The sequence below is a fragment of the Meles meles genome, chromosome 7 (assembly GCF_922984935.1).
Source record: "Meles meles chromosome 7, mMelMel3.1 paternal haplotype, whole genome shotgun sequence".
Classification (NCBI taxonomy): Eukaryota; Metazoa; Chordata; class Mammalia; order Carnivora; family Mustelidae; genus Meles; species Meles meles.
This window is the reverse complement of record NC_060072.1, coordinates 15,258,190-15,273,271: the sequence shown is the minus strand read 5'-3', so window position 1 is coordinate 15,273,271 and position 15,082 is coordinate 15,258,190. Positions and strand designations below refer to the sequence as shown.

The 15,082-nt window shown below is 35.1% G+C and overlaps 1 protein-coding gene across 2 annotated transcripts in view; it reads right to left on the bottom strand.

Moving 5' to 3' along the window:
- Positions 1-1,954: 1,954 nt before the first annotated feature.
- The window catches only part of CRY1 (cryptochrome circadian regulator 1), a 95,770-nt gene continuing 82,642 nt past the window's right edge, over positions 1,955-15,082 (bottom strand). The window contains exons 4-13 of one of the 2 annotated variants that reach the window (XM_046013502.1): positions 11,970-12,154; positions 11,504-11,592; positions 10,783-10,923; positions 10,390-10,701; positions 9,102-9,253; positions 8,663-8,865; positions 8,463-8,558; positions 3,717-3,788; positions 3,538-3,641; positions 1,955-2,598 (exon numbers count right to left, since the gene is read on the bottom strand). In XM_046013502.1, the coding sequence (XP_045869458.1) occupies positions 3,538-3,641; positions 3,717-3,788; positions 8,463-8,558; positions 8,663-8,865; positions 9,102-9,253; positions 10,390-10,701; positions 10,783-10,923; positions 11,504-11,592; positions 11,970-12,154 (1,354 nt within the window). In that variant the 3' untranslated portion in view covers positions 1,955-2,598. The remainder of the gene's footprint in view (positions 2,599-3,537; positions 3,642-3,716; positions 3,789-8,462; positions 8,559-8,662; positions 8,866-9,101; positions 9,254-10,389; positions 10,702-10,782; positions 10,924-11,503; positions 11,593-11,969; positions 12,155-15,082) is intronic. The other variant, XM_046013503.1, reaches the window with a different exon arrangement.

Sequence of the window (15,082 nt, the reverse complement as noted above, 5' to 3'; positions counted from 1 at the left end):
AGTATTATGGATATTACCTATAAGAAAATTACAAACATGTTTGAAACTGTGAGAAGATCCTGAAGTTTCTAGTACTTATGAGAGGCCTTAAAAACATACTGTTATCAGTCTCTTATATCCCAATTTTACTAATTTATTTCCAGTGAATGTAAAAACATAAAAACTTCACATAGGTTCTTTGAAAAGTTTGCTTTCCTCAACTTAATTTTTCCAAGTTGCCAGAACAGAACAGGTTTTGTTTATATGATTTCAAGATATACTTCCTGAAAGAATATAAAATCTTAAATCCCTCAACCACCAGCAGCACTTTCAGAATACTAACCCTTTGGTTGGGGGAAAACACTGTATTCAAACATCCGCTCAACTGGAATACGGTGATACTGGTCTTTCCCTTTCAGTGATTCTTTTCCATTACAATTTAGACCAAAGTGAAAAAGCTTCCCAAAAAGCTCCCTAAAAGTCAAAATCCCCCCACATTTCAAAGTAAAATATCAGTGTCTATGCTGAAACAATGTTCTTTTACTAAAATATTTATTCACATTAAAACTGAATCTTTTTTTTTTCTTAAGATTTTATTTATTTGACAGAGAGAGACATCACAAGTAGGCAAAGAGGCAGGCCGGGGGGGGGGGGGGGGTGGCGGGGGAAGCAGGCTCCCTGCTGAGCAGAGAGCCTGATGCAATGCAGGGCCTGATCCCAGGACCCCGAGATCATGACCTGAGCTGAAGGCAGAGGCTTAACCCATTGAGCCACCCAGACGCCCCTAAAACTGAATCTTTTAGGGGTACCTGGGTGGCTTAGTCTGTTAGGGGTTTTTTTGACTCTTGATTTCTGCTCAGGTCTTGATCTCAGGCCCGTAAGTTCAAGCCCCATATTCAGCTGCACACTGGGCATGAAGCCTGCTAAAAAACAAAACAAAACAAAACAAAACAACACAAAAAAACCCTGAATCTTCTATTTCCCTGGATGAGGATGGTCCCAGGTCTATGAATTTCTCAATGCTGTACAGTACAATCAGGTCCAAAGAGTAGACTGACTGGTAAATACAAGCATCATGAAAAACAATTAAGATATCACTCCTTATTAACAGTGGCAAAAGAAGATAAGTAACGCATATTTTTTCTTTTCTAAGTAATGGAACTTATCACTCAGTGTTAATTCATTATTCAGGATGCCTTTTTAAATGTGTATCATATAAAAATATGTTACTGTTTTTGGATTTTAGACTCAAATTATTCTTAAGTTACTTTTAAATACAATTATCACCCTGAACATCTATCACAACTAAAGACTGGGGAAAAGAAAAAAAAAATAACACTGGTTATAATTTCAAAAGGAAAAAACTAGCCTACAAGAGACAGGAATGGGATAATAATAGTAATGAGAATGACAACAGCTAACCACAGCTGTAGCATACAGTTAGGCAGACTATGCACTGCATGATCCAGGGATCTATAAAGCACAGAAGCCTTGTAGCTAACATTTATCGAATAACTGCCACATGTCAGGCACTGTTATGAGTATTTCATATGTAGTATGAAGCAAATACTACTCTTATCCCTATAAGGTTAATAACTTGCCCAAGATCTCAAATGAGTGGCAGAGCCACTCTGACTCTGACTCCAGAGCCCACATTATTAATTATAGTGACTAACTCATAGTTATAAGCCCCATTATCTGAAATAACCACTTTGGTTTTATATCTTCTTGCAGATAGATAGGTATTATAAAAAGTATAAAGCATTTGGAAGTTGGTAATCTTATTTGGAATAATTGTGAAAAATACTGTATTACTAAAATAAATGGAACCTGATCCTTATCAGAACGGTTGGTTACATGTGGTTTACAGACTGTCTCTGATTTGTAATTACATCTCATATAACAATGCTCTGCCCTTACCTAAAACAAAAACTTAAAAAGAAAAGAAAAAACAACCACCACCAAGTACACAAGATTCCATATATGCATATACTTTAATAACAAGGTCACTTAGCTGTAAATGAACAAAAGGAGACAAGGAGAACTTAACACATGATACTTCCACAGATTTGGGTCAAAACAGGCATACATGAAGATTTAAAACATATATTGTCTGTGTTAACAGAGGTTATAACTACCAATTTTGGTTGAGCACATTTTCTAAAACATTATCAAAGAGTGTAAAGTTAGATCAAACAATGATGTCAAGAAAATTTTGTCCTAAAATTTTAACAAAGTCTTTTAAGAAAGTCTAAAAACCTCCTATTTTCCCACATTGACTCTCAAAACTTCAGTTTGTATATCAGAATATCAGTTTGCCACTTTAACTTTTACCATACATGAAAAATTATCAAAAATATATTGATGGGTCTATATTAATTGTGACTATTTATATTTACATTAAGCAAAATTTTTACCAAGTTCTTTATATACAAATTACCATTTGTCCTACATGAAGTTCATTAAAAAGTTTAAAACTACAGAAATGTCATTAGAAACAATGCATTTCAAAATGTAACCGCTTTCCATCAATGAAGAACATTTTAAAATAATTTAACTGAAAAAAGTAGTGAACTCCCCACCAATTTCAGCTGCAACAGTATTCCTCCTGAATGTTTTCTGTGATTTAAGGGGGGAAAAAAAAACGGGGTAAAGTTTGATTGCAAGGAATTAAATGATAAAAATTTGATGAGTGTTTACTGATCTTCAAGAAATGTACAAATTAGGGCTGGTGCTAAAAACTACAGCAATTTTTAAAAACTTGTTATATTTTTTATTTTACTTTTTATTATTGCTGTTCATATATATATTATTACTGAAGTATAACTGACAGACAATCTTATATTAAGTTTCTGGTGTACATCATATTGATTCAACAATTCTGTATGTTAGTCAATGGTCACCATGATAAATATAGTTAGCAGTAATTTAAAAAATGCCAACAGTTTAAAATAACTGAATATGTTTTTAAAACCTGGTAAATAAATGTACTATTATAGATACTTTTCAAATAAACTTAAATCAAAAAATAGTATCCCACATCCAATTCAACTGAATATAGCCATGGCCTTTTGATACCTCTAAAAAGGACCAATATTTAAAAAATCAAACTATTCCAGAACTGGAAAGAATTTAGATTTCAGAAGTATCACAACAGATAAAAGAAAGTTATAAACATTTAAGAGGAAAAGATTTAGGGAAAAGTGGGGATTAATAATACCACTAAAGTAAAAAGTCACTTTAATTGTTTCAGACTCAAGGTCATATAGTAAGGAATAAAAAGATGTCTTTTTCTGAGAAAAAACTTGAGCACAACATCATTACTTTTTCAAATTTAAATATCAATTAAGATGATCCTAAAACTAAGTGCTGCAATTTTTCCAGTAGAGATGCACTTCTCTTGTCTAAGAATTAACTAATTTTATAATAATCACGGAAAAATTTAAGTCTCAGTTTCTCTAGTTTGAAAAATGTGATAAGCTCCATTTTGGAAATTGTCTTAATTTATATTGATTACACACTACACTAAAGCAAGAAATAAAGGTCTAAAGTATTTACCTAATTAGTGCTCTGTCGCTGGACCTTAGAACCGATACTCTGCGTGTCCTCTTCCTCACTAGGACGTTTCCCACTGCTGAGACCAGTGCTCATGGGGCTTCTTCCTACATATTTAAAAAAAAATTATGTTTAAGATAGGATGGTGAAAAGAACAGTATGCACAAATGCTTCATTCTTACCTTGCTTTAATAGGTGAGTTTGCTGATTGTCTCCATGAGCATAATGTAAAATACCACTCCCTTGAGAGCAACCTGTTAGTATTTAAAACATAGTAAAATCACTTAAACCCCAAATCTTATGTATTAAGACTACAAGTCTAGTTTTTAGTAATTGTATTAAGGTCATTTATGCCTTTTAGGACTAAACCTCAACCCTTCATCTGAACAAAAAGTCACAAGTCCAAATCAGGAAAATCTAAACTTAGGGTCATAGAAATGTTGACTTTTGGTTCAAAGGTAAAATCACTGATAATCATTTTCTAAAAAACATTTCTTTACTGAATAACAATTAGACACTTGACCATGGAAACAAAATATAGAGCAACAGTGAAATATACATCCTCCTTTACCTCTTGTCCCTTTATTCCACATTCTTCCCTCAGTGCCTGTCCAAAACATATATCCTTGGAGATAAGTGAAAAAGGGCCTTCCAGATGAGAATTAAACAATTCAAATCACACAAAGAGGAGGAAACACAATGTGGCAGTTACCTAGCCTAAGCAATTACATTAATCCTTCCAAAAAGAAACAATGTTATAGGAGAGGGGGTTGGCACAGAAAGTAGGTTCCAGAGAAACATTTTTGTCAGTGTGTCCAGATAATAGACAAATGTGAACATTCTAGCCCCTACACAGAAGTCACTTCATGGTCTGACTAAGACAATCTACTTATTTTTTTTTTAATTGTAATTTCATGCCCATCAAGTTCCTCTGGATAAAGAATTCAGCTTTTTAAGTACTCAGAATTGGGAAAGTGAATGCCCTGATCAGGGATGAGGGCTTCTATCACTGGAAAGGGATACCTCCACCATAAATAATAAACTAGTGTTCCCTGTTGACATTATATTTTAAACATTTTATTTATTTGTCAGAGAAAGAGAAAGAGAGAGAGAGAGAGAGAGAGAGAGAGAGAGAGAGAGCACAAGTAGGGAGAGAGCAGCAGGCTCCCTGCTGAGCAAGGAGCCCTATGCAGGACTCAATCTCAGGACCCTGGGATCATGACCTGAACCAAAGGCATATGCTTAACTGACTGAGCCACCCACACATCCCTGCTATTTTATATCACATGGATGGTGTGTATGTGTGTACATGTGTTTGTGTGTGGGTGTGTGTATGTTTGTATTTGGGGGTGGTGCAGAGGAAGAGAGAGAGTCTTAAGCAGGCTCCACAACCAGTTGGAGCCTGATGCAGAGCTCAGTCTCATGACCCTGAGATCATGACCTGAGCCAAAATCAAGAGCTGGATGCTTAACTTTTAAACTTCTAAACTTTTAAACTTCTAGTCTGCCATGTACAGGATAGTCACCTCTAATTATACTAAAAACACTCAGTTCTTGGACTTGTTGAAGGTCAGATTCTGGACTATAGCACATTCACCACTGAATGGTGCTACTCCTGGTTTCACCATCAGCAGAGTGTCCCTTAATAGTGATAATTGTTGTCTTCCATTATTGCACAAGATTATTTAAAACTTCCTCCTGTGAACGTACTTAATTCCACTGAATTGTACATTTAAAACAGTTAAATGCTAAGTTTTATGTTACATATATTTTGCAATTAAGAAAACTTCAATAGGGGCGCCTAGGTGGTTCTGCTGGTTGAGTTTCAGTTCAGTTCATGATCTCCGGACCTAGTCCTGCATCAGGTTCCCCACTCAGCAGGGAGTCTGCCTGGGATTCTCATCTCCCTCTGTCCTTCCCCGTACTCATGCACACACTCTCTAAAATAAATTTTTTAAAAAAGAAAGGAAACAAACAAAAAAAGGAAACTTCAAAAAATACATTTTCAATTATTCTATTTAGTCATACCCAATACAATTGTTGAGTGCTCCTTTATGCTAGAGATTATACTAGGTACTAGGGATACAAATATTACAAAAACATGAGGTCTTATCTTCAAGGGGCTCACAGTCCAAGTAGAAGGTGACAGATACATAAAATCACTAAGTACAAATAAGTAATATAATGGTTCTGGGATGGAAGTTGGTACAGTATACAGTGAGGACACTGAGGAAGGAAAAATCAATTTTACTAGAAGATTCACAGAGGTAGGCTGTAAATAACAGACTAGTCACCTCATTTTCTCAACTCCATCAATTTTATTCCTCTTCCTGTTCTAAGATAAATGAGAATAATCTCATAAACAAAAAAATACTGAGTGAAAAGCAGTCAAACACAAAAAAGAATACAAACTATAAGATTTTTATAAAGTTCAAAAATGGGAAAAAATAGAATTAGAAATCAGGAGAATGATTACTTTTGAAGATGGGGAGGGATTAATAAGCTCAAAAAATACATACAGAATTTCCTTAAGATAGCATCTTATTCCTTTAGAGAGTTAAATGATAAGCAGGCACCTAGAATCTTCCTGTGCCTTAAATTCATGAATATCTCAACTGCCTATAACTTCCCCATAAAAATGCAGTAAACTGGGGCGCCCGGGTGGCTCAGGTGTTAAGTGTCTGCCTTCAGCTCAGGTCATGATCTCAGGGTCCTGGGATGGAGCCCCGCATTGGACTCCCTGCTCTGCAAGCCTGCTTCTCCCTCTCCCTCTGCCAAATTAATAAATAAAATCTTAAAAAAAAATTCTAACTTAAAGTACTGTGGGGAGAAAACTGCATAGAAAAGATATTCAAAGGAAATATACTGAAATTTTAATAGCGACTATCTCTGCTGGATGGAATTGTAGGTGATTTTTATTTTTCTTCTTTTATATTTTTCTGAATTTCCTAAATTGTATATAGTGAATAGTTTTTTTTTAAGCAGTTTTGAGGTACAATTTACATAACATAAAATTCAGCTGTTTTAAGTATACAGTTCAATAATTTTTAGTAAATTTACAGAGTTGTGTAATCATCAGCACAATCCAGTTTTAGAACACTTTCATGACCATTTGCATTCATTCTCATTCCTACCCTTAAACCTAAGGTAACCATTAACTTACTTTGTTTTAAAGACATGCCTTTTCTGCATAATTCATACAAATGGAATTGTGCAATATGTGGTCTTTTATGTTTGGTCTATCCATGTTGTAGCAAGTACCAGCATTTCATTCCTTCTTATGGATTAGTATTCCATTGCATGGATGTGCCACATTTTGACTATTATAAATAAAGCCATCATAAACATTCTTATGATTCTTGTCTTTGTGTAGATATATGTTTTCATTTCTTTTGGACAGGTATTTAGGAATGGAATTTCTGGGTTTTATGTTAAGTTTATAAGCTTTTAAGAAACTGGCAACCTGTTTCCCAAAGTGGCTGTTCCATTTTACAGATCACCACTCATAACATATGAGGGTTCCAGGCTCTTCACATCCTCCGCAATTCTTGTTATTGTCTGTCATTTTTTAGGCACTCCCAGTTTGACAGGGATTTTTCAAGTGTTAGCACTGCAAGTCTCATGTCTCAGGAAACCCCTCAATTCCAGGTAATCATTGACAGTTGGTTACCCTAAGTGGGAAGTCTCTGAGTGGTTTTGATTTGCATTTCCCTACTGACTAATAATTCCCAACAGGTATTTTTAATAGAAAAAAATAAAAACTAAAACATATTACTATCATAAATAGATTATTATTTGCTTTTTTATAAGAACAGAAATACTTCAAGTCATCTGTGTACAAGTTATAAATAATCTTGCCCTTTGATATACCTTGTGAGACGCGATAAAAGTCTACAAACAGGGTAAGTAGATGGCATAAAAGGATATATTCAGAATGTGGAAAAATCCCCTTGTATTGGGCATAAAGTAGATAGTCAAAATGTGAGTGCTTTGTTCCTTTCTCCTTAATCTAATTGTTGAAGAAAAAAAAAACATATATATATATATGCTCTCAAAAGGATACAGAGTAGTTCTGAATCAGAAAGGCTCAATTTTTTAAAGGTTTTGTTCTTAATATCAATTTTAAACATGTGACTTTCCTCAAATGCCTTGTTTTTAATCAAATTAATTAGCCTCATGCTATTTTTGGTTAGAACCCTTGAAAACTGATACAATGATTCAAATTTCCAATACTGGCTCCTTGACATTATTAACATCACACATTAAGAATATATATGGCAACTAAGTATATATCATATGGAAAACCACTACAAACAAGATTGGAAGGAAAAACTCATGTGCAAAAAGCTAAAGGCCCTATGCATGTGTATGATAAACCTTTTGGCCATATTCATAGGACCACTAAACCTTAACTATTTACCTTATACATAAAAGTAAAAAAGTAAAAAAAAAATGAGCCTTCAGAAGGGATACCTGAGTTTCATTCTACCCTTAAAATTGTCCTCCTCGGGGCACCTGGGTGGCTCAGTGGGTTAATGCCTCTGCCTTCGTCTCAGGTCATGATCCTGGGGTCTTGGGATCGAGCCCCACATTGGACTTTCTGCTCAGCGGGAAGCCTGCCTCCCCCTCTCTCTCTGCCTGCCTCTCTGCCTACTTGTGATCTCTGCTGTCAAATAAATAAACAAGATCTTTTAAAAAAAATTGTCCTCTTCATTCAGTTTGTAAGATCTTTACCTTGAGCTAAATTCTACTACATGTAATGGTGTTTTCCATCTCCAAAATGTCACTAATGGAATGACAGGTGTGTGTGTGTGTGTGTGTGTGCATACATGTATGGAGAAAAAAATATTATAATGAGATTCAATAAAAAATGTATTTGATTATTAATCTCTTTATGTTGCAAAGTATAGAAACTTCCTTTTCACTTACTTCCACTGCTGCTACAACCTGGAATATTTTCTCCAGGAGAATACCCCAAGAGGCCTCCATTCCCATTAGGATTAGAAGGCACTGATGCAAGAAGACCTAAAGGGAAAAAATTTCCTATTAAATTATGGCCAAGATCAAATTCAAGGATAGATACATAAACACCTCCCGAAGAAACAAACCAAAGTTAATTACTGACATACCTAGTCCTCTATATCGTGAAAGCTGTTGATAGATCTGCTTCATCCTTTCAATATTTAAACGGCTTGCCTCAGCATGATTCACCATTGGTTTAGGATAATTAACTCCTATCAAACATTTGGCTACCTTTTGGATACCTTCTGGTGCATTCCAGGGATCATAGATATATTTTGCAGGGAAACCTCTTAGGACAGGCAAATAACGTCTTTTGGGAGAAGGAAGAAAAATTATAAATAAAATGAACTACAAGCAAATTATAACAAACTAATTATTAGCTATGAATGACCAAAATCAAGTCAAAAACCATTTAATGATTTATTTACCCATCTCCTCATCTCTGCTGCCCATCATGAGTGGGGAAAACCTTAAGTGTTGCTTTAACATGAAAAGCTCTTCCTGGATTAGGTATTCCAAACTGAATAATAATCACCCTTGATTTACCTGATATAGTCTCCATTGGGATCTGTTCTCCTACCAAAACCAACAGGGCAATAGCAGTGAAAAAACTGTTGGAAAAAGGAACTACAAGACAGCCACATCCAACTTCCAGCATTTATGCTCCAATCTGCATCAAGCAATAATTCTTCAAATACCTTCAGAAGTAACAGTAACCAATTAGTTTGTACACATATAATTCTCAAAGCAAGCATTTTCCAGGTCTCTGTAGATCAAAAGTCAAGGCAAAGAAAATCTAGCACAGAACTGTAAAACTAAACATTCTGAAGTAGGCTCCTTGTCAATATTCTGTTCTATAATGAGTTATTTCAGGGAAAGAAAAATATCAGTAATATAAGTGAATTTTTCTTTCTAGTCTTTGCAGTGTTACGGGGAAGGGTAAAATAATCAGTCAAGTCACTGATTCAATTAAAAAATGGAAGAAAAAAAGCAGTAAACACTTTCAAGAAAGCAAAGATGTTACCAAATAAATCACTAACAAAAACTGAGAAGCTTGGTACACTCCCCTACATAGGGAGCACCCAAATATAAATGACTTAAAATGTACTAGCGAAAAAGCAAAAGATTAAAAAAAAAAGCACTAGCATTATAGAGTTTAAATTTGGAATTCCTTGACCAAAAGGGAATTAGACTTTAAATGCCTTTTTATAAATTCATTAAGTCTGTACTATACATTTACCTCATGTAAAACTTTATATTAGGAAATACCAGAGACACAAAAGAAAAAGAAAGGATCAGAAATGGTCCTTGGACAGGGGACATCTATGATATAGGCAGATAGGTAAAACAAGTCCTGTTATATATAACCACAAGATGATGTCTCAAAATGTAATATGCTTCACTTTGCATAACAAATCATTAAAAAGTTATGATGTTGAAGTGAGGGAAATTATATATATTTTAAATTTTGTAATATAAATTCACTATTTCTAAGAATTCTTGGGTAAATCCTCCTTTGTAACAGAAATGATCACCTATAAATATGTAATCCAATGAGTCCAGAGTGTTAAATCTTATAGTTCCCTTGATGGCTAGGCTGGTTCAGTCTCCTGAAATGACTTGAGGTTAATCAAACCAGTTATCACCATTTCTCCTGTCTGATTGCACCATATCTGCTCTCCAAGAGTGTGCCTGTATTAGGGAATTAAATTCTTTACCTGCTGGAAAAAATTAGACTATAAATGAATCTAAGTAACAGACAACTTCTGGAATTGTTTTAATAAGGTATAGACTCAAAATAAGACTGTGCTACATTAGTTAGAAGAATACTCACCTTCATTCCTTCTTCCCAACTAATCCACAGGTCACCTCGGGTCAGGAAGCAAGCTACTGCATGTCTGGCTAAATGGTGAATCCAACCCTCCTGGCGAAGCTGTGTCATGATGGCATCAATCCATGGAAAACCTGTCCGGCCTTCCGCCCATTTTGCTAAAGCCTCAGGATTTTTATCCCAAGGAATCTGAACACAGATGGGATTTCCTTCCATTTTATCAAAGCGTGGATTATTTGTTGCTGCTGTATAGAAAAATTCACGCCATAACAGTTGCCCATAAAGGGACAGTGGAGGGGAACTGTTCTTCTTTACCTAAAGTTAAAAAGCAAAGAAGTAGTAACAGCAATTTTTAAGGAAGTATTTTGAAAAATAAGCTTCAGTTTTAGGTAATACCTTTTTGTATAGATCTGTTAGTTTGAAGTAAAACAGTCGACATGACAAACAACCAAATCGGAGATAAGGACTGAGTCCAGTAGGGCTAGCGAGCAGGGAATTTGCATTCATTCGAGGTCTTTCAAAATTTGCCACCCAAGCCTGAAAACACAGAGAGAATTATGCTAGCTAACTGCCTTTTCCATTTAAAAAGAGTGTTTAAAACTGACCTGTTTTTTTAAAGTTACATAGTTCTTGGGGAATAAAATTTTATTACCCCAGTCACAAACATGTTTTACTAAGAAACACAAGAGAATAAAAGTGAGCATTCTTTTGTTTCTGCCATCCTTGGGTAACACATACTCATATGAAATAAATTAACCTCAAATTCCTAACACCAAGCTAAGAGCACTTTCACCCTGCCTCCTTGACACTGAGCTCAAGGTGAAATAGAAGAACTTTATCTTAGCTTCAAAGATACGGTCATCAGATACCAGCTTACATAGGAAGAATAGAAGAGATGGTATTGGTAGTAGCTAAAGAGGAAATAGTCAGTGGAGGAGGAAAAAAATATTTAAATGAGGAGATGGTTATTAATCTTCAAACAATTAGGCTTAAGTTATTTTAACTATTTCTCTCAATTCTTTTCAACATTTTTTCAAACATTTTTTGTTTTTAAAAAGAGTGAAATTATTTTTTAAATGTCAGTTTGGAAATACAAGCATGATCTATATTATCATACTTTTCTTTCCAAATGCCTTTCCAAACGTGTAAGTGCTTCAGTTTCTCCGCCTGGCCATACTGCAGAGGGCAAGCCATCTGTATCAAAACCTAAAAAAAAACAAACAGAAAAAAGAAAAACATATTCTTCTGGAACTAAAATAATTTTCTATGAACCACAATAATTGGGAAAAAATACTTCACAAAAAAAATTATGACAGTAGCATAGATATGCACTTATGGCCCTAGATAGGTCTTCACATAAAGGATATAATATGGTCTCTGTTCTTTAGGACAAACATCTTAAGGTGATTAACAGATACATCACATTTATAGAACACATAATGTATAGATTTATCACTTCTTGTATAAGAGATTAGAATTTTTTTCTCCTTTCTTTCCCTCTTAATGCAAAATACTTTACATGTCAAATCAGAAGTGAGATTTTCTCAGTGGTTTATTAACTCTCAAGCTTCATTTACACCTACCTAGTTCTTCTAGTGAAGGGACTCCATATTTCTCATCATGGTCATCAGACAGAGGAGTTGTACACTTTTCTATCACTTCAGAAGTAATTGTCTCTACTGGCATCTCTAGTGGTTCCATTTTGCTGATGAGAGTCTGGAATCTTTTATAAGTAAGAGGTGGTTGTCCACCATTGAGTTCTATGATCCTATTACAAATTTAGTAAAATGCAAAAAAAAAAAAAAAAGTAAAATGCAGCTAGTATTAAAAAATGACAACATATTTTGATTGGTAACTTCTGAAAATTCTTAAAATCAAAAAACAAAGTTCATTACTTAAGACTTCCAGGAGGATATAAGCTTCTCATACGACCAGGAAACTTATTAAAATAGCTAGTGAATCTAAAAACTATTATCTTCATTTTCTAGACATCTGCTATGTGTCAAAATATGCAGCATGCAAATAACAAAACCTTTAAGACAAAGGGTATTATTAAGCACCAGAGTGAAAAAAAACAAGTGGTTAAGTTAGCCTAAAGACAATAACATAAAAATAATATATGTGAAAAGGTAAAAACATATTACAACTCAGTTCAAAGAATCTCTTAATCATCAGTAAAAAACAAACCAGATCAGTATTATAGTGAGGAGCAATAAAGCAAGTCTTATTAATTAGGATTCTACATACTAGCATATAGCTATATGCATATAGCTATATACTCTATGCTATATGCTATAGTGATAATCACTTGCAACTTTCTTTTGTGCTCAACATGCCTTTGTTAAATATGTCAGTATATGTATCTTACAGACATACTTTATATTTCCCTCCTCCTTTTCAATGTACTGTTGGAATCAGTTTGCTAGTATTTTGTGAGGATCTTCGTATTTATATTCATGAGAGATACTGACCTATAGTTCCCTTTTTTTATGGTGTCTTTATCTGATTTGGTACCAGGCTGATACTGGCCTCATAGATGAATTTGGAAGTGAAATTGAGAAAACAATCTCATTTACAGTTGCACCAAAAAAATAAAATACCTAGGAATAAACTTAACCAAAGAGGTGAAAGACTTGTACTCTAAAAAATATAAAACACTGACAAAAGAAATTGAAGACAACACAAAGAAATGAAAGACACTCCATACTCATGGCTGAAAGAACAAATACTGATGGGGTGCCTGGCTGGCTCAGTCAGAAGAATGTGCAATTCTTGATGTTGGGGGAGGGGGAGTTCCACGTTGGGTGTAGAGATTACATAAATAAATAAATAAATAAATAAATAAACCTAAAAAAATTAACACAAAAGATATTAAAAAATTTATACACTACTCAAAGCAATATGCACATTTAGTGCAACCCTATCAAAATATCAATAGCATTGGGGTGCATGGGTGGCTCAGCGGGTTAAAGCCTCTGCCTTTGGCTCAGGTCATGATCCCAGGGTCCTGGGATGGAGCTCCACATTGGGCTCTCTGCTCAGCAGGGAGCCTGCTTCCTCCTCTCTTTCTGCCTGCCTCTCTGCCTACTTGTGATGTCTGTCTGTCAAATAAATAAATAAAATCTTTAAAAAAAAATCAATAGCATTTTTCCCAGAGCTAGAACAGACAATTCTAAAGTTTATATGGAACCACAAAAGACCTTGGAGAGCCAAAGCAATCTTGAAAAAGAAAAAACGTAACTGGAGGTATCACAATTCCAAATTTCAAATTACATTACAAACTGGTAGTAATTAAAACAGCATGGTAGTAGCATAAAAAGAGACATATAGGTCAGTAGAACGGAACAGAAAACCCAGAAATAAACCCACAATTACATATGATCAGTTAATTATCAACAAAGGAAGAATGAATATACAATGGGAAAAAGTCTCTTCAATAAATGGTGTTAAGAAACTGGACAGCTGAGGCGCCTGGGTGGCTCAGTGGGTTAAGCCTCTGCCTTCGGCTCAGGTCATGATCTCAGGGTCCTGGGATCGAGCCCCGCATCGGACTCTCTGCTCAGCAGGGTGCCTGCCTCCCTCTCTCTCTCTCTGCCTGCCTCTGCCTACTTGTAATCTCTGTCTGTCAAATAAATAAATAAAATCTTTTAAAAAAAGACAATGGGCAGAACACATGAATATTTTTCCAAAGAAGGGTCAGGGGTGGGAGGTTGGGGGAACAGGTGGTGGGTGATGGGGAGGGCACGTTTTGCATGGAGCACTGGGTGTTGTGCAAAAAGAATGAATACTGTTACGCTGAAAAAAAAATAAATAAATAAATAAAAAGGGAAAAAAAAAAAAAAAAAAAAAAAAAGAAGACATCCAGATGGCCAAGAAACACATGAAAAGATGCTCTGTATCACTCATCATCAGGGAAATGTAAATCAAACTATAATGAGATATCACTGCATACCTGTCAGAATGGCTAAAATTAAAAACACAGGAAACAACAAATGTTCGTGAGGATGTGGAGAAAAGGGAACCTTCTTGCACTGTTGGTAGGAATGCAAACTGGTGCAATCACTGTGTAAAATGGTATGGAGGGTCCTCAAAAAGTTAGAATTACCCTAAGATCCAGTAATTGCACTACTGGGTTTTTACTCCCAAAATACAAAAACACTCATTCAAAGGGATACATGCATCGCTATGTTTATAGCAACATTATTTACAACAGTCAAACTACGGAAGCAGTCCAAGTATTCATTGACAGATGAATGGATAAAGACAATGTGGTTTGTATGTGTGTGTGTATACACACATGTATATGTACACACATGTATGTGTATACATACATGTATATATGTATAACACACACACAAACACACACACACAGGAATATTACTTAGCCATAAAAAAGAATGAAATCAGGGTGCCTGGGTGGCTCAGTGGGTTAAGCTCTGCCTTCCGCTCAGGTCATGATCTCAGGGTCTTAGAATCGAGCCCTGTATCAGCTTCTCTGCTCAGCAGGGAGCCTGCTTCCCCCCTCTCTCTCTGCCTACTTGTGATCTCTCTCCCTCTGTCAACTAAATAAATAAAATCTTTAAAAACAAAGAATGAAATCTTGCCATTTGCAATAACAAATACACACAGAGCTAAAAAGTATGATGCTAAGTGGAATACATTAGTCAGAGAAAGACAAATACCAAATGACTTCATA